Source organism: Brassica napus, chromosome C7, assembly GCF_020379485.1.
Source record: "Brassica napus cultivar Da-Ae chromosome C7, Da-Ae, whole genome shotgun sequence".
NCBI lineage: Eukaryota > Viridiplantae > Streptophyta > Magnoliopsida > Brassicales > Brassicaceae > Brassica > Brassica napus.
Window position 1 is genome coordinate 41438542 of NC_063450.1, and position 17687 is coordinate 41456228.

The 17687-nt window shown below is 38.1% G+C and overlaps 5 protein-coding genes across 12 annotated transcripts; 2 read left to right on the forward strand and 3 right to left on the reverse strand.

Moving 5' to 3' along the window:
- Positions 1 to 363: 363 nt before the first annotated feature.
- On the reverse strand, positions 364 to 3244 carry LOC106348998 (peptidyl-prolyl cis-trans isomerase FKBP65). 2 transcript variants are annotated; one of them, XM_013788862.3, is made up of 12 exons: positions 2977 to 3244; positions 2809 to 2895; positions 2445 to 2705; positions 2281 to 2355; positions 2105 to 2185; positions 1818 to 2015; positions 1651 to 1743; positions 1385 to 1560; positions 1174 to 1296; positions 809 to 1083; positions 629 to 734; positions 364 to 528 (listed from the first exon to the last, which is right to left on the reverse strand). In XM_013788862.3, exons 1-12 carry the CDS (start codon positions 3161 to 3163, stop codon positions 478 to 480), a joined length of 1713 nt encoding a protein of 570 aa, XP_013644316.2. In that variant the 5' UTR covers positions 3164 to 3244; the 3' UTR covers positions 364 to 477. The 2 variants fall into 2 exon arrangements, with proteins under 2 accessions (XP_013644316.2, XP_048618160.1); XM_048762203.1 differs by having other exon boundaries at positions 2809 to 2918; positions 2977 to 3164.
- Positions 3245 to 4355: 1111 nt separating this feature from the next.
- LOC106348999 (peptidyl-prolyl cis-trans isomerase FKBP15-2) lies at positions 4356 to 5739 on the reverse strand. The gene is made up of 6 exons (XM_013788863.3): positions 5630 to 5739; positions 5492 to 5541; positions 5207 to 5269; positions 4992 to 5082; positions 4802 to 4906; positions 4356 to 4698 (listed from the first exon to the last, which is right to left on the reverse strand). The coding sequence occupies exons 1-6, from the start codon at positions 5682 to 5684 to the stop codon at positions 4580 to 4582; spliced, it is 483 nt and encodes a 160-aa protein (XP_013644317.1). The 5' UTR covers positions 5685 to 5739; the 3' UTR covers positions 4356 to 4579.
- A 239-nt stretch (positions 5740 to 5978) lies between these two features.
- LOC106349000 (UV-B-induced protein At3g17800, chloroplastic-like) lies at positions 5979 to 7659 on the forward strand. Its single transcript, XM_013788865.3, has 2 exons — positions 5979 to 6464; positions 6822 to 7659. The coding sequence occupies exons 1-2, from the start codon at positions 6121 to 6123 to the stop codon at positions 7498 to 7500; spliced, it is 1023 nt and encodes a 340-aa protein (XP_013644319.2). The 5' UTR covers positions 5979 to 6120; the 3' UTR covers positions 7501 to 7659.
- Positions 7660 to 8242: 583 nt separating this feature from the next.
- On the forward strand, positions 8243 to 11797 carry LOC106349001 (TRAF3-interacting protein 1). Of its 6 annotated transcripts, none has more exons than XM_013788868.3 (5): positions 8243 to 8430; positions 8586 to 8755; positions 8861 to 9200; positions 9813 to 10572; positions 10829 to 11797. In XM_013788868.3, the coding sequence occupies exons 3-5, from the start codon at positions 9129 to 9131 to the stop codon at positions 11308 to 11310; spliced, it is 1314 nt and encodes a 437-aa protein (XP_013644322.2). In that variant the 5' UTR covers positions 8243 to 8430; positions 8586 to 8755; positions 8861 to 9128; the 3' UTR covers positions 11311 to 11797. The 6 variants fall into 6 exon arrangements, with proteins under 6 accessions (XP_013644322.2, XP_048618161.1, XP_013644320.2 ...); XM_048762204.1 differs by having other exon boundaries at positions 8865 to 9200; XM_013788867.3 differs by having other exon boundaries at positions 8263 to 8430; positions 8567 to 8755.
- An 86-nt stretch (positions 11798 to 11883) lies between these two features.
- LOC106349002 (cyclin-C1-1) lies at positions 11884 to 13991 on the reverse strand. Of its 2 annotated transcripts, none has more exons than XM_013788870.3 (9): positions 13841 to 13991; positions 13624 to 13730; positions 13463 to 13502; positions 13279 to 13323; positions 12985 to 13103; positions 12756 to 12867; positions 12571 to 12621; positions 12303 to 12450; positions 11884 to 12152 (listed from the first exon to the last, which is right to left on the reverse strand). In XM_013788870.3, exons 1-9 carry the CDS (start codon positions 13870 to 13872, stop codon positions 12048 to 12050), a joined length of 759 nt encoding a protein of 252 aa, XP_013644324.2. In that variant the 5' UTR covers positions 13873 to 13991; the 3' UTR covers positions 11884 to 12047. The 2 variants fall into 2 exon arrangements, with proteins under 2 accessions (XP_013644324.2, XP_048618164.1); XM_048762207.1 differs by having other exon boundaries at positions 13831 to 13925.
- Between the last annotated feature and the right edge of the window lie 3696 nt (positions 13992 to 17687).

Consider the following 17687-nt stretch of genomic DNA (forward strand, 5'->3'; position numbering starts at 1 on the left):
CACCTGGAGCACACGTCAAATCACTACAAGCTTAGCAGTCACTACCACTGTTTGGTGGTCTTCCAATTTAGAGAAAAACATGATTACAACTGCTAACAATGTCATTGTGACTCTGAGGTAGACAACTTATTTTTACTCCCCAAGTTCAAATCTTAGGTAGGGACAGAAACAGTGTTGTTAACTGAGGTAGAACTGAACAAGAGGTAGAATCGAACTGAGAAAATTGCGAAGTCTGGAGTATAAACAAAGGTAAGTCAAAGAAGATCGTATATGGAGAGCAAGGTTGTCTGTAATACATATCGAAGTTAAACTTTGTGGTTGTTTTGAACTGCAAGACGGTGTTGGTAAAGAACTCGGAGACTGTTTATTACAAAGTCTGCTTTTATTATTAGCAAAATCATCCACAACAGTACCACACACCAAGATCTTTTACAAAATGGGATAAACAGAAATTTGTAATACATTTTATGTTTCGACTCATGCCTTGGCGTCAATACTCATCGCTTGTGCATCCTTCCGTGCTTCTTTCTGCACAATTGTATTGAACACAAAAGAATAATAATTATCAGTCCAATAAAAGCCTGTCTTATCTCTACCAGGTAACTCTCTTCTTAAAACTACTACTTACATGTGGCTCGAGCATTTTCGCCAGCATGTTGCTGTAGAACTTAGCGTCTTTCTTGTTGTACTCCTTCACCTTCTCCTTGAGCTTCTTGTACTCCATCTTCAGCTCCCTGTAGAGATACGATTTTAGCACACTTACTGCAGGCAAGATAAAACAATTGAGGTATGAAGAACGCTTTCTCACTTGTTGTCCGGATCGATTTCAAGGGCTTTCTTGATATCGAGCTCAGCTAGATCAAGATCAGCCGTCTCCATATACGCCTCTGCTCTCCTGTACATTGCCTTCACGTTGCTTCCATCCATCTCCAATACCTTAGTGGACAATTTTGCTGCCTCTTTGTAATCTTTCAGTTTCAGCTTGCAAGCTGCATTGTTCAGGTAACAAGCAATCTTCAGAGCTTTAGCCTTCTTTTTGTCCTCTTCATCGAAAGAGGAGTCGTACTCTATGTACTTGACACCCTGGCATACAAAACTTGATGTTATATTCTAAACCCAAGCATGATTTTCATTTTAACAAACATAGCAAGAGGCACAGGTTTGAGTCCTGACCCTCTCGTATCTTTTTGAAGCTCTTGCGTAATTTCCAGCCTTGAATAGAGTATTCCCTTCTTCCTTCTTCTTGCCGGCAGCTTCTATCTTCTCCTGTGTGTTCATGTCCCAGGACTCTTTCTCCTGCAGCATTACAAACGAAGGCGATATTAGCTCACAAGTATCCACGGAGAAAGAGGTAACACTTGAAAGTAAATAAAGACTCTCTCACCTTAATGAAGGATACCAGCTCGGCCTCGTAGCACACTGTCGAGCCTGGCGGTATTACAGCTGGCTCCTGCTTTGATTCAGAGGAACCAAAGGCATATTCAGGAGAGATGGTGATGAGAGCCACCTCACCTTTCTTCATGCCCATCACAGCTTTCTCCAGCCCTTCAATAACTTGTTCTGCACAACACGCAATGCTTTTTTATCTTTTCAATATAATCATCGTGACAATTGCAATAGTAAACGAAATCTGAGCTTCTCTGTTTATACCTTCATCGGTTTTGAACTCGAACGGCTCCTCGTCTTCTCCATGACCTTTCTTCAAGAACACAGTTCCATCTTGAAGCTTACCAATCAACTTCACTGCAATAAATCACATGACTCAGTCGTCAGATGGCAGAAAATTAGTTTAGCTTTTGTGAACTCTTTACACTTACATTTGACAACTGCTCCTTCATTCGGACGCTCATAACCCTCTCCTTCCTTCAAAATTTTCTTAATGACCTTCTTGTCATCGGTTACTTCCACCATCGTCTTCCAAGAAACCAACTCAAGGTCTATCTGAAGAGTCACGTTTGGTGGGATTGCAGCTTGAACACCATCAGACACCGGTCTTCCAGTTTCCCCAAAGCCATCTACATAGATCACATACACATGTCAGACACATCTAAATTCACAGCATTTCCGCTAAAGAAGGACAACCATCAACAAGAAAAGCACTCACATTGTGGCTTGACAGTTAGGAGCACCTTTTCCCCTCTTTTCATGGTCTTGACAGCCTTAGCAATCGCAGGACAGAAATGGCCTGTTTCATAAAGATGCATTATATTAACCCTTTAGTCCAAATCCTAACCATTAAGCAGAAAATAATACTCTCAGTAAAGAAAATACAACACTAACCATCTTTGACAGTGAACTCTACACCTTCAGATCTTCCCACAACAGTTCCATCCTCGAGCCTAGCTTCATACTTGACTGCAACGGTATCAAACCACAAAATCAATAACAATCATGCTCCCTAGCCAAGAAACAAACCATAATCATCTGAACCGAAGAACACTCACCGTACACTTCATCAAGGTCCTTCGGCTTCTCCCACTTCTCTCCTTCCGCAATAATCTTCTTGAACAAACCGCCATCACCACAGATATCCTTAACACTCCTCCACGATAACAGCTCCACATCAAACTGAAGAGTAGCATTCGCAGGAATGGTTGGCGGCGAACCGGTTTCACCGTATGCCAGCTCGGGAGGAATGGTGAAAACGGCATTCTCGCCTTTCTTCATCGTCTTGATCCCCATGTCCCATCCTTTGATCACTTGCCCTGACCAAAACCAAACCAGACAAAATTCAAAACTCAAATCAGAACAATCCCTCACACCAACAACAACAACAACCCCGCGCCGAGCTTCCACAAACAACATTACCTTGGCCAAGCGTGAATTTGAAAGGAGTTCCTCTGTCACGGCTCGAATCAAACTTGGTCCCGTCCAACAAAGTTCCCGTATAGTGCACTGCAAGAAGGGAGCCTCAGAATCTGAACACAAAGACATGATCAGACACCAAAAGAAGGGACTAAGTGATTAAAAGATTACCTTCAACTTCGTCTCCGCTCTCAGGAGTGTCCCACTTTTCACCTTCCTTGACGAGCTTCTTCTTCAATCCTGACTTCCCAATCTCCTTCTCCTCGCCCACTTTCAGGGAAGGATCAGACTCAGCATCGTCCTCGAGATCCAAATCCATCTCCTCCGCCGGAATCTCCATGTCGAAATCGTCTGCCATTTTTCTGCTCAAGAATGAAAGCTTAAAAGAGATTGTATAACAGTCTAGAGAGTTTGAGAGATTTTTCACAGGTGGGGATTGTTGGCAACATTGTGATGAGATTTATAGGGAGAGAGTAGAGAGGTTCTGGAGAATTCTGTTTTTTTTTTTTTTTTTCTACAATCAAGAGCCGTTGAAACCTCCCGATGTTTCCAGATACCGTTAGTGACTTTTTTTTTTTTTTTTAGTTCCTTTTGAGCGGGTCTTGCTTTTATAACCGTCACTATTTTTTCTGGTCGAGGACAAATAAAAACGAAGATGCAGATACTCTTTGAATGTTCGTCGAAAATTGGTTAGTGCGGAATCATTATTAATCAATATTAAAAATGGTTAGATGATAACTAGACGTTTTGTAGAGGATTAACGATCAGGTAGATTATTCAAAATTTTGTGTTAATAAAGGATTTTAAAATGTAAAACATTAGATATTTTATTTTTTTCTATATTTAATTATAAAATTATTTAATAAATTATAAAGATAAAAAGACAAAAATAGCACTAAATCAAGTTTTTGTTTCCAAACTAGCATTCAAGGTTAAAAGTCACAAAAATAGCACTTAATGTTTTATCAAAAGTCACAAACTTAGGATTTAGAGTTAAATGGTGGGGTTTAGGATTTAGGGTTTAGGGTTTAGAGTTTAGGGTTTAGGGTTTAGGGTTTAGGGTTTAGGGTTTAGGGTTTAGGGTTTAGGGTTTAGGGTTTAGGGTTTAGGGTTTAGAGTTTAAGGTTTAGGGTTTAGAGTTGAGAAATGAGGTTTTTGGGATAAAATTTCAAATTTTGAAAAATAAAAAAATTAAAATTTTCAAATGATAAAATGCTATTTTGGTCATTTTAGTTTTTGAATGCTATTTTTGTGATATAAACTTAGAAATGTGCTATTTTGGAGATTTGCCCAATTATAAAAGATTTTATATATAAAAAACTAGTTAAATTTTTGGTCGTGAGCTGATATTATTGCGTACTTTTAATAGGTTTAGATCAATTTAAACTAATTTTAATAATTTATACCAAATTTAACCAATTTAAACTGATTTGAATTGCATAAATTAGATTTTTTTTAAATCCATTTAAATTATGGCCAGTTTACCGATTCGACTTTTTTTTAGAACATTGTTGTTAATAATAGTTTATAATTGAAAATGGGGTTTACAGTGGGGACAAATTTTCTTTTCATTTGAAACGTTTCACCCAGTTTCACTGTTTATTTATCTTTAGTCTTTCTTTACTACTCCAAAAGTCAAACCAAAACGAAGTAATTGTTGATAACTTAGAAAGAAGCAAAACTAAAAGCATCCAATGATTAAAAAGCAAACGCACATAGACATTTTATTCGTAGAGGAACTCTGAAGCTAAACGGTTGGAGAATAGAGAATCAATCACAGCTCGTCAGCTCCATATGTGTCGTCTACATCTTCTTCTTCTTGTTCTTGTTCTCCACCAGCTGGTTTTTCATTTACCGCGATAAGCTCTGTGTCAAATATCAGTGTTGCCCCACCTGCGGTTTGCATAGTTATAAGCTCAGAAACCAGACCAGTGTTCTTCACGACGCCTAATACACATTTAAGAAAAGCTTATAGATGATAAAATGTATTATATACCGGGGATGGTTGGAGGAGAGCCCTGTTCACCATATCCAAGTTTAGCAGGTATCTTTAACTTCCTCTTCTCTCCTACACACGCACCTAGCAATCCTTGATCCCAGCCTACAACCAATTTTACCATTGGAGGAATTAAGAGAATGGATCAAAAGGAGAGATTCAGAGGTGTGGATAGAACCAAGCCACCAACCTTTGATAACCTGACCACTTCCTAACTCAAACTCGAACGGTTCATCCCTTTCAAAGCTCGAATCGAATACTGTTCCATCAGTAAGTTTCCCCTGCCACATAACACTAAAAGTCGAACAACGCCATACTTTGTGACAAAAACATCGTGCCCAAATATTTCTTCAGGACGGTGATGAATCCGATTTTGCTCGTGAGACATGGTCTAAGCAAACTTACCCTGTAGTGCACCTTGATCATATCACCTTTGTGAGCCTTCACTTCACACGTTGCTGGCTTAAACTGTAGGAAAAAAAAAAATCAAGGATCAAACTCTCTTTTATCATCTCTGAAACATAGAAAACAATCAATAAGCTATAAGTATCTTTGTTAAAAGAGATCCTCTACCTAGCAGAACACAACACAATCAAACAGAAGAAACCAATGTTGTTTAGATCATCGAACATACAGATCTACAATGCTCCTTCATTTGGTACTCGGAGAAAAAATAAAAGCAAAATGTACCTTAACACCGATCTGCAATTCCGACACATCTCCTGTCTTCTTGGCAAAACCTATAAAAACAAAACAGATCCAATACAAATAAAAGATTAGATAGATACAAATAGAAACAGCAGAGGATCTAAACATGTAAATGAAAACCTTGGAGTGAAATGAGAGAGAATAAGATCAAGCAAAGGGAGTAACGGAGACACATCTTAGCTCTCTCGCCAAAAAAATCGCTTCGTTTAGTTCCGTTTGATTTTCCTTTATTCTTCTCTTTGTTTTTGTTCTTAACCTCAGAGTAGAAGCAATCTTATTGGACCTTTAATATGGGCCTGGGCTTATATTATGTTTCGTTATAGAAGCCCATCTTGTTCATATTCATGAAGGTGAATCGCTAAAGATGAAAAAAATATCACAATCAACATCGCTTTACTAGTCAATCAACTTGCAGAGAGGCAGCAATAACCACACAATAAAAGGCAATATCGAAGCCAGGATCGAATCAAAGCTTTTTTTTTTTTTTTCTTTATTACAAAACACAAAATAAATACTCTTATTCCCTTTACCTTATCCAATTTCTCTGCTCCTCCTCCCACTGACTCTTCAATCTCCTTCTGCTTTGCCTTCTCTGTTTTTTTTTTTTTATCATGGACACCTCTCTCTCCCACCAGGGATCCCTCTCGTTTCTCCCTTCGCGCCGCGATTCCGCCCGGCGAATAAGCGGCGGCGTTTGCGCTCTTCTTCCGTGGAGGCGTAAGGTCCGGTACGATTCGATGGTGGTTGTTGCCGGTGCGGGAGCGGGAGCGAGCATCGACTCGCCTCTCGTACCCCGCTCGGCTCAGGGGAAGTTTCTAAGCTGCGTCTTGATGAAAAAGCGGCCGCTTTTTCACTTCGCCGTCGCTGATTTGCTCAAGCATCTCGCTGAAGACAAGGAAGCAGCTTTATCTCGCATGTTCCTCAGTTCTGGTTCCGATGAAGCTTCTCTCCACAGGTTCTTCTTCTTTAACCTTCCACCTCAATCTTATGATTCAACCATGAACACACACACACATCAATCTGCATAAAGCTTCTGTCTTTCCTATGTTTCAGTTCATATTATGGCTTAATCTACTTTAAAGCTTCTGTCTTTTCTTTGCTTCAGTTCATATTATGGCTTAATCTACTTCAAAGCTTCTGTCTTTTCTATGTTTTAGTTCATATTAATGCTTAATCTACTTAAAGCTTCGGTCTTTTCTATGTTTTAGTTCATATTATGGCTTAATCTACTTTAAAGCTTCTGTCTTTTCTATGTTTCAGTTCATATTATGGCTAATCTATTTTTGGACCTTTGTTTCTATGGTTTTTCCAGAAGGATAGCTCAGCTCAAGGAGAGTAATTGCCAGACCGCGATAGAAGACATAATGTACATGTTGATCTTGTACAAATTCTCAGAGATCAGAGTGCCTCTTGTTCCGAAGCTCTCCACTTGCATCTACAACGGAAAGCTCGAGGTCTGGCCTTCGAAAGACTGGGAGCTCGAATCAATCCATAGCCGCGACGTTCTTGAACTCATCAAAGAACACAGCAACGCAGTCATCAGCTTAAGAGTTGATTCAACTTTGACTGATGATCTGGAGACGACCGAGATCGATAAGCATCATCTCAGTAGAGTGTACACAGCTTCGATCTTGTACGGTTACTTTTTGAAATCGGCTTCCCTCAGGCACCAACTCGAATGCTCGCTGTCGGAAGGCATCACCAAGCAGCTGAGACATTACATCTCCGGGTTTGATCCGAAGATACTGCAGAGATGCGCAAAGCCGAGGTCACGTGAGGCCAAGAACTTGATAAAGAAGCAGAGCCTAGCTCTTTTCGGTCCCGAGGGAAAGGAGGAAGAGAGCGTGATTGTGACATCGTTTTCAAGCTTGAAGAGGCTGCTTCTTGAGGCTGTTGCGTTTGGTTCGTTTCTATGGGACACAGAGGAGTATGTAGACGGCGCGTTTAAGCTCAAGGAGAATGAGAATGCAGAAGAGAATAGCAGTGTCTGAAATGAACCAGTTTGGTATCTTTTTTTGGGTGCACACTCCATATATAGAGTGAGAGAGTGACGCAAGGTTTCTACAGGGCTATGAAAAGTATTTGTTTTTTGTCTATAGTTTGCGTGATTATATGTATAGTGTTTTAATATAGAGTGACAGTTTGGTTTCTTTTGTAGCTGTTATATGTCCGTCCTATCATGTGTTACCTGCACATATCCTAAACTTCAATAACCCTGGAAAGTATAGTTTATATGTACACACCCCGGTTGGGAACTACGCTAGGCGTGAGTCGGACGCTTGGTCCGGGCCTAGCGAGTTGCAAGAAAATCGGGATGTACGCGGGGCCTAGTTTTTAAACTACGCGGCCGCGTTTCCCATTTTACGCGGACAACGCGGACTTCTACGGTCAACCGATTTTAGTCACCGATTTGCACTTCTTCCCCGCGGCCAAGCTCCGAGTCACGTCTAGGCGGCCGCGTTTTCGAACAGGGATACACACTCTTTTGACTTGATAAAACAATTGAAAACTTGAGATTTATGAGCACTACTATGAATCTACCACTAGTATTAGAACCGCATCTCAATTATTCGGCATGTGACACACAACTCAACATACAACATAGTCAATGACTCGGGCTAAGCCCAAAGAAAAAGGCCTTTTAGTCTAAGCGAATGTCCACAAGTTATGTATAAGAGTGACACGTGTCGTTCTTCATTTTCTCCATTTATAAATTCACTTTTGCCATTCTCGGTCCAAACTTTTCTCATTCCTTGGCTGTGATTTTGAGAGAAAGAAGAGAGAGAAAAAAAAAAGAGAGAGAGAGAGGTTTCTTCTTCCCATCTAAAAGCCAACCCATCAAAATTACGCCCGTAGTTTTTAAATAGAGAAGAACATTATTACAGTATCTATATATATATATATATATACAGAAACAGAAGGTATCTACAACACTTGTAGATTAGAAAGAGAGATTTATTTTTCTGGATTGATTTTTGATTTTTTTTTCCCCATTAAACCGAAGTTGTCTTCTGTTTCTTAAACTGAAATGTTTGATTTGACATTTTGTGCTCTCAGTTGATTTTTTTTTTTTCAGGTTTTGATTGGATCTCCCGTGGAATCGGATCATATATACTAGTAGAAGGTCTCAGCACTTGAAGCTTGAGGGATTGATAGCATTCAATCTGAGCTGGAGAGAACCACTAGTTGGGTCTTGCCGGGAAGTTGCTAATTTTGGTCAATTAAAGCTAATAATAACAATATAAGGTGCTTTTGAGATGCTCATAGAGAGTCTTCTTATCTTATAAAACCTTGTTACTATGAGTTATGGATGTTTGTGAAAGTGTTTCTGATCTCAACTTCTGGTGGCAGGCAGGCTATAATCAAATCTTAAAAGACCAACCTTTGGGCGGCGGTTATTCTACCCAAGTTGACCCAAGTATCAGGGCTCTGAGGTGTATAACTTGGCTAAGTTATAAGGGATATAGAGCTTGTGGACTTTTGAAATTGATTTCTTGGAGGTGGCTTATTGTGGGTCAGAAAGTGTAATTCCGTGCTGGAATGGTGTACAGGGTCATAGATTCTGATCTGGTCAAGTGCTGGCGTAAGTTGGAGTGTGGTGAAAGTACGGACAAGTGCCATGTCTCGCTGCTTCCCATTTCCTCCACCTGGATATGACAAGAAGATTACAGAAACTGACCCTCTCTTAAAGGTTTCCATATGTTGACCCTTGGAACTTACTCTACTTTGATTGAATAACGGTCCGTCTGGTGTTTTTAAAACTTAGAAACAATGTTTTGGAGTAAACTCCTCAAGCATAGCATGATGAGACTGGAGTCTAATGGGTACATGGAACTCTTTGTATCGTCTGTGTTCTTTCCTAGGACATATTAACATACTTGGGAAACCATTTGAGTAGGGGGTTTATAGACTCTGTAGAGTTAGTCTCTCTCTTTGTTAAGGTCATTACTAGTTGGTCAAGCTCTGAGTATTCGTTCGAGTTGATGTAGTTAGCTTTCTAAAGACGCTGTAGTAAATCATATTCAGAAAGATTTAGTGAGGAGGGTGAACTAACTAGTAGTAGCTTACAGCAGACTAATCAGCATACTAGTTACCTACTAGAGGATATCAACCTTGAATGGCAAAAATTAATTTTTATTTCTAAAATGAAAAAAAAAACTACTGAAATGCATTTGTATGCTATGTTGACACTTCTGCCATGTACAGTCTGTTTTATGTGGAACTATCTGCAGTTGCTTCATAAGTTTATATGAAATCTTGTGATCCCCCCTTATATGTGTATGTTTTTCATATGGGATTGCAGGAGAAGTATAAGGAAAAAAATCACAAGAAGGATAAGGACAAAGAAAAAAGAGAGGTTAAAGATAGAAGCAAAGACAAAGATAAGGAAAGAAAGAAGAAAAGAGAGAAACATAAAGATCGTAAAGACAAGGAGAAGGATAAAGAAAAATGCAAACCTTCGGAGGAGAAGAAAACTGAAGTGCTGCCAAACACAGGGAACAGAGAGAAACTTGTAACAAATACCGTGCAGAATAATAGTAATGGAGAGTCAAAGTATGTACAGGAACTGGGAAGAAGGATCAGATATGACGAAGAAGCCACAGGAAGTCAGAATGCACAAAGGATTACTAACCAAAAAGGAACACCAGGAAAAGCATTTTTGAGCAGCAGTTTCTGCCCAGTTCAAGAAACAAACTATGGCGAAAATGACGATCAGAGCATCAGTACTCAGAAGAACTTTGCAGTGGGTAAACCAATGGAGAACAGAGACAAGGCGAGGCATACGAAATCACCTGAGACGAGTCACCTCAAGGAAAGTGCGGCCATGAGTGATAAACCAAGGGATGAAGCAGGTTTAAAGAAGAAAACAGAGTCAATAAATAAAAGTCATCAGGATAAGTCAAAACTGATAGAAGGGCCCAAATTAAAGGAGAGGGGAAAGGACTCTCTGGATATAAGGAATGGCAGACCGCCTGACCTTTCTCAGGCGAGCGTCAAGAACCTTATTGCCGAGGGAAGTCTTGGCAAGCGGATGGATCTTGACACAAATGGACTCTTGTATGGTGAGTTATATTACCTGATCCAATTCCCTGTCTGGTGAATGAGGAAGGATATATGTGTTTAGTTGCCATATTATAGTTTTAAACAATCGTGGTATGTTTTCTTACCTTCAAAATATTATTTAATTTTTTTTTTCTTTTCTGAGTAGTGTGGTTGTTATTTGGACTAATGATGCAATATCCCGTTCATTTAACATTGACATTTTATTTTCTTCCGAGGATACTATTCGTTTGACACTAGTCTTTAATTCTTGTGCAGAGAATGGAACCAAACCAAATAAGTTACAGAGACACTCAGCATCTGTGTCATCTGTGGAAAATGGAAGAACGTTAGGTTCACACCGAAGTCCTGCTTCTGAGGTGCAAGGAACGGCCTGCAAGCCAGAAGTCAAGGAAGCTAAGGTTAACGGCTTTGTTGTCTCTGGAGAAAAAGAAAAAGTCTGCTCACAGAGTCATGTGGCTGCAGCAATGAAAGCCAAAGTCAAAGAAAATGGTGAAGCATCCGCAAAGCCGCCTCATCCGGACCTAAAGCTTCTGGATCAGATACTGAGTGTACCGAAAAGAGAGCTGTTTCTGGAGGTTGATAATGACGAAGAATGGCTATATGGTCAGTTGGGTGTCAAGTTAAAAAAGGCAAGAAAATATTCTCCTGATTCTGGTGAATCCTTGCAGGTCTGGAACCAAGCTTTCAGAATAGAATCTGCCGACATTTTAGCTCTTCCGTATGTTGTTCCATTTTAGCTGTGACTTGTATTTTCTGATGTTCCCACGCCACAAACCATGAGAAGAAACTTCCCACTTTACAGCAGTTTTTGCTCTATTAGCAGCATCGATGATGGGCACATAAAGGAGGCGGACACAGCACTTAATGGCTCCCAAAGTATATAACGTTCCTTACACGGCTATAGTACTCACACCGATAAAGCTCTGCCTGAGTGGGAAAATGAATTGAGGAAGATGTAAGTATGGTTATGCACTGTATCGCAGAGGGTTCCGTGTGTGTGTTGCTACGGATATGTGAATGGTGTCATGCTAATGTAAACCCTAACTTCTTATTAGCTGCATACCCAATGTGGTGTGCAGTAAATGATGTGTTCTTTTTCTCCTCTAAATCAACTTAGCCGAGAGTGCGAGACCACCACTTCCACTTTAAGATGGAAATCATGTAATCAATTATTAGATTACATGTTCCTCACTGAACATGGCTTCATGTGTTATATTTTCTCAACTTGGTGTGTATGCAATAATGTAGAAAGAACTCTGTTTCTCGTATCCCACGTATAAAAATTTCAACTTTTGACCAAAAAGTGTCAGTAGATGAAGTTGTCACTTAAAGAATTATGTTTGGTAGGATTCAACAATGTTACATGTCCGCCACAAAACTAACATGGGCAACTGAGGAAGTCTTTAATCTTTTGTTTTTCTTGTATAAAGAGAGCATCAGATAAATTGAAGAGATGGAGGCTATTCCCCAGCTGTCACGGCTTCAAAGCCAGTTTGCTGAACGCAGAACTCACTTTTTCATCCGTGATGGTTCTGTAGTTCTCGTAGAAGTCCAGAATCTCCATGGCAATGTCCTTCACCTGAAACCAATTGCCCACATGTTTAACACTACTAATCCAGCAAAGGTTCCAAAGTCAACGGTAACGAGCTCTTAGCTGGACATTAATAACTTGAATAAATGCAAAAGTCATAACATTGGTTTGTAAGGTCTTTTAGAAGTATGAACTGACCAAGTTCATGTCCTCGTTAAGATCTTGAAGCCATGCGGTGATGTCTTTCTCTCTCTGGACACTTGCTATGTATATGCACGCTAGCGCTATGCGATAAGGAGGGTGTACAAGAATCAGGTCCATCTTATAAGTATCGTTGACAATTCCCCTGAAACAACACGAAAAAAAAAAGACATCTCGGTTTTAAATGATATTTGTATACAGGTGAAAGATGTTAGAGCGTAGTGTTGTAACTAGGAAATGAATTCTCAATACAAGATGACTTTACCATGTAAACTGGTTCATATTGACATCGTTCAATGCAGCATCTTGCAAAAAACTGAGAAAATCAGAATGGGAATAAGACTGTCAGTTTTTATATGTATTATCACTTACGCTTCACAGAAAATAAGAGAAAACGTATTCATTATTACATATGCTTCTGAAAGGCAGTAAAGAGAGGTAAGCACATACTCAGATAATGACCGGTAAGGGTGAAACACAACCAGATAATAGTCCAGTGCTTCTAAGACCCTCATCTCCATTCCTAATATATCTTTTAGTTCATACTTGTACTCATCCGGATCTGCAAAGATATAAAGAGCTATTGTTGATACGTATAAAAAATATGCACATTGAAGGGCATCTCAAATATAATTTTATAGCACGGTAAAAAATTCAAAACACAGTTAGAAGATATTACACAATCTTTTGCTGTAGAAAACAAGATTCCTGGCCTGGACTATGCTCTCTTCAGCTTTAGAAGCCAGGTACAAGCATGCAATAGCAACAAGACGGGGCTCAAACTCTACCATGCTCTTCCTGAGACAATAATAACATCAAAAGGAAGATATTAGAGGCTAGAACTGAAAACTGCTTGCTATGCATAATAAGGTTTTTAATTGCAGTAGATGCAAACATAAGACATAATTTTGTATTAACTCAATCTCATTCCTCACAAACACAAGATGCACTTTGGTAATATGACATAGCATACTTGGTATAAACCCGTCTCATGTACGTTATAGCGGTAGCCACAACCCTGCACAAGTAGACAAAAAAAGGCAAGGATTCAAATAGTAATCTAGGTGATACAGACCAAACAGAAAGTGATGTAATAAAGGCAACAGAGTCCAATGTCTGATTAGCAAATTGGATATCAGAAATGAAAAAGAACCAACCTTTGCCTCACTTTAATGTGCTGAGCCAACTTCATTATATCTGAAACACAAAGAGGGCATCAACAACTCAACAGCAAACAAAAAAAAAACACTTTCTTTTGACAGATCCTAATCTAAAGTATCAAACTTTAGGATTTGTGGTAAGCTCCAGAGGTACGTACGATTAGACATATGGAACTTGATGAGCTTGAAATCCTCGACTGAAATTCCACGTTCTTTGTCGAGAGGTTGAACTACATCCACTTCTTCTTGGTCCAAAAGCTGTTTGCTGCTCGTACAAACCCAAAACAAACACACACAAAAATCAAAATTGAAGTTGAATACGAGAAGAAGAAGTAGTAGTTATCATGGGGGAGTGAAAAGGCAACAGAATGTTACTATTGAGACGATTCCCAGAAATTGGCAGCCATTTTCTCCGATCTCCGCGAAGGGTAAGGAAGATGAGAAGCTTATAAATATCCCCTTTTAAAGTTTCAACCTTTTTTCTGTTATCTGTCAAATCTTATTCTCTCATAATCTATCAAATCCCCCTTACTTTTGTTTATTAAAACTAATTAAGATTAGGCCCATACCCAGCCCATACGATATGAGGTCTAGACCCGGTCCAGGAATGGTCCAATGCATAGCATTTTCTATGCCTTGCTAGTACTCCGACAAATAGGAATGGTTCACCAAATCTTATACATGGTGTGGCATGTACTCGACAGAGCCCATGTGGAATGAAAGTTTGTTGACATATATCTTTTTTTTTTGTCTTTTAACATTTTAGATCTTTATTCTTTTAGATTACTGCAATTTGGTTCACTATTTTCTAATTATACACTATCTAATCATTCTCACACTAATAATCATCATTTGAAGTTTGATAATCTATTTTAATCTATTTTCTTGTTCAAAAAATTACAAAACGAATAAAAAATAAATAAATAAATATAAATGTATTTTAAATATTTAATTTATTCACAACTAAAAATAACATAAACTTTCGCTATTTTTATTATTTTTACTATTTTCTATTATTTCATTTACAACTATATATTTATCTTAATATTAACCAAACTAAAGCAGAATACATAATCTAAACAAAAAATCTCCATAATCACAGAGAAAAAAATGCCAAAGTAACACTAACTCAATAAAGGTCCAGAGCTCAAAAGCGATCAAGAACGAAAACTAACTTACCCCACTTTATCATAGAGTGTCTTGATCAAAACAATCAAAAGTCAGTAAAATGTAGAAAGATAATATTGAGACAAAGCAATCCCTCAAACACAAATGAGTGTTATCTGACCAATGCAAAGAACAAAAAAAACGGGTTAAAGAAGGAATAATCAACAGAATGCCAAAATTAGCACGAAGCAGGAAGAGACATAAATAACGAACGATAAGTATAACCACTAGCTAAGAGGTAAGAAGCACCTCACAAACTAAACAAGCACAAACAATACGCCTATACCGGTGAAAAACCACAAAGCTTTGGATAGAAGGGACAAAAGCTCTAAGAGACTAATATCGCACACTTATACTAAGGGAAGCAAGGGAAGAAGAGAACAACATGAGTAAGGGAGAACGGAAGCCAACCCCCGAGAAACATGAGCCCGGACTTAAGACCAGAAACAATCTTCCAAATCTACAGAACATACTCGGTGGAGAACACTATCCAAACCTAGAATGACAAACATGGCGAAAGAGAGAGTCACAGAGACGCAAACAGCAATGAAAGCTGCAACGAGATGAAGGAACATAGATGGAAGGGTAGACAAAAAGAAATCATCAAATCGTGGAGTCGTTCTCGAGCTATAGAAGTCAGATCACCAAAACCCATATCTTGAAGATCACGACGAGAAGGGAGTATCGATGGTAAGCCAACGACGAGGAAAACAACTTCAAAGACGACTAAACTCTGACCTAACCCAAAGAGATGCAGTTCCTAACAATCAGCTGAAATCTAAGGAAGAAGAGGAACATCCAATATTGAATAGAGCAGCTTAAAACGACACGAGAAACAACCGCACAACTGGGAACTCCTAAACCCGATCTACAACAAATACCAGAAATCTCAAGGTGAAGAAGGCGATAAAGAACAAGAGCAGGAGGTGAGTCTTTTTCAGTGATGATGAGAAACACCGCATACCAGAAAGGTAAACAAAATACATAGATGTTGAAGGCTCAATGTCAAAATATGGGAAAAAGGCAAAAACATCTTGAAAGTTATAATGTTCAAAAATATGAAAAAATAAATAAAAGACAATTTTGACGCTGAAACCGTTAATCTTAGAATCAACAAATGCATAAATGCAAAGTTATTGAAATTTAATATATTTTTACATTAGAGGCTTACTTCACTACTAACAAATACTATACAGACAAAACACATTATTGAAAAAACAAAGAGAAAATATATTAACATATCACTATTACTACTACATAACACAACAAAAACACCAAATAACGTTCTTAACAAATAAAAGTGATCACATAATTACATTATCCAAAAAAATCATACTTTTAACAACAATAAAACAATATCCCGCGCGAAGCGCGGACACCCCCTTAATTTGTCATAAAACAAGAATTTTATATTGGTTTGTGTTCTTAGAAATATGGCATAGACATTTGAGCTTTGTAACCTCTTGTAACTCTTTTTTAACAAAGAATGAGAAATTTTTTTAACATATTTACATTGAATAATTCTACATCTAACTTGGGCTAACTAATAGTCAGTTTTTTCTTCTTCGGAACATCTTCATTGAAGCTGGGAAGTCACATTGATGAAGGTATCTTCAGGACAAGGAATCGTCAAGCCACCCATTGGATGATCATATCCAAACTTTTCCCCGGATTTGCTGAGAAGCGCTTTAGTTAAGACTAGTGAATCTATCGATCAACTCGCTAACACTTGCCTAAGGCAACATCGATCGACGCTAACCCAATAGCATCGATCGACATTCGATCCATATCAACAAGCGATAGCTAAGATGTCGGACTTAGTCAATTAGATTGATTCACAGCAGGAACTGGAATACTTTCTCATAAGAATTCAAGTTCTAGGATTGACAACCTAAGTATTCTATATCACTACAATCCTGATTACCTGAAATCTTAGATTTAACGCTTTCTCATTATTGTTTACAACCTCAATCAATCAACTGAACAACTACCTTGTTCGCCCTGCTTATTTACTGCTTTAATATAATTCACCTAGCTTAATCCCCACTGATTGGGATCTATTGTGTGCCCTCTCTCCTTGTGGATTTGATCCCTAAATACTACAACTGAGCCTCTTATTTTAGAGAGTAAGATCGCTCCTTAAGGTAATTTGAGTAATATCGTCTGCATACCATGGCCTGTCTAATTGGGCTGCTTCCACGGTACACAATACAAAAAGAAAATTATTAGTAAAATCTAATTATGTATGTTACAGGCGCATAAAACTTAGGTTCGTTGTTAGGTAAATGCATAGCTTAGTAAGGACTTGGTTTCATGGATCCTGGAAGATATCTCTGGGTCTTATAGAGTGAGAGTTTGAGTTTTGATATCTTTTTCTTCCTCTCCAGCTAAAGAAGAAACATAGACCTTTTATTTTATTTTTTTGATCGATGGGAGTTTCTCTGCTGTTTATTTAACAATTGAATATAAAAGTATAAGAAAGCAAACGATCATGAATAAAAAAGAGGGATCATGGACAATGTTGCGGGTTTCAATAATTATATTGTTTTCTTTAAAAAAGAATTATCTTGCTTAAATTTCTTTTTCAATTTTGTAAATATTTATTATGGTGCCAAATACATCGGCTAGGGATTTTTCGGCGCCCCGGTCTTTCAAATATTTTTTGAAATGATCATTTAAATACATGTTTTTACTGCTAATATGTTTCTTAAGCGAATTTTATAAATTTAGGATATTTTATATGACTTTTTAAAAATGAATTTATAATTATAGTAATTTTGTTTCACTCACACATCATTGATTTCGAGATTATTGAAAATAAAAAAAAATTAAATTTATACATGAAAATATATTAGTCTTCTACACAGAAATATCACATATATCATCATTTTTCTTTTCTTTAGAAAAACTTTGCAATAATACAATATTATTTTACATTTTGGAAGAGGATACATAGATATTGTATAGTTATATTGAATATTAGAGGGGTGTTTGTTTTATTGTTCTTAAATATGATTTTTGGATGATGTGTTATGTGGTCAGTATTTATTTGTGA

Coding starts and splice junctions, on each gene's coding strand:
- LOC106348998 (XM_013788862.3), bottom strand. CDS start 3,163: ATGGCAGACGATTTCGACATGGAGATTCCGGCGGAGGAGATGGATTTG. Junction 1,744..1,817: donor TGAAGGAGCAGTTGTCAAAT/GTAAGTGTAAAG, acceptor GATTTATTGCAG/TGAAGTTGATTGGTAAGCTT. Junction 1,297..1,384: donor AGCTGGTATCCTTCATTAAG/GTGAGAGAGTCT, acceptor GTAATGCTGCAG/GAGAAAGAGTCCTGGGACAT.
- LOC106349001 (XM_013788868.3), top strand. CDS start 9,129: ATGTCTCGCTGCTTCCCATTTCCTCCACCTGGATATGACAAGAAGATT. Junction 9,201..9,812: donor AAACTGACCCTCTCTTAAAG/GTTTCCATATGT, acceptor ATGGGATTGCAG/GAGAAGTATAAGGAAAAAAA. Junction 10,573..10,828: donor CACAAATGGACTCTTGTATG/GTGAGTTATATT, acceptor ATTCTTGTGCAG/AGAATGGAACCAAACCAAAT.
- LOC106349000 (XM_013788865.3), top strand. CDS start 6,121: ATGGACACCTCTCTCTCCCACCAGGGATCCCTCTCGTTTCTCCCTTCG. Junction 6,465..6,821: donor GATGAAGCTTCTCTCCACAG/GTTCTTCTTCTT, acceptor TGGTTTTTCCAG/AAGGATAGCTCAGCTCAAGG.
- LOC106349002 (XM_013788870.3), bottom strand. CDS start 13,872: ATGGCTGCCAATTTCTGGGAATCGTCTCAATA. Junction 12,622..12,755: donor CCTTACCGGTCATTATCTGA/GTATGTGCTTAC, acceptor TGATTTTCTCAG/TTTTTTGCAAGATGCTGCAT. Junction 12,451..12,570: donor AATATGAACCAGTTTACATG/GTAAAGTCATCT, acceptor GTGTTGTTTCAG/GGGAATTGTCAACGATACTT.
- LOC106348999 (XM_013788863.3), bottom strand. CDS start 5,684: ATGTGTCTCCGTTACTCCCTTTGCTTGATCTTATTCTCTCTCATTTCA. Junction 5,542..5,629: donor CTCTCTCATTTCACTCCAAG/GTTTTCATTTAC, acceptor TTGTTTTTATAG/GTTTTGCCAAGAAGACAGGA. Junction 4,907..4,991: donor AAGTGGTCAGGTTATCAAAG/GTTGGTGGCTTG, acceptor AATTGGTTGTAG/GCTGGGATCAAGGATTGCTA.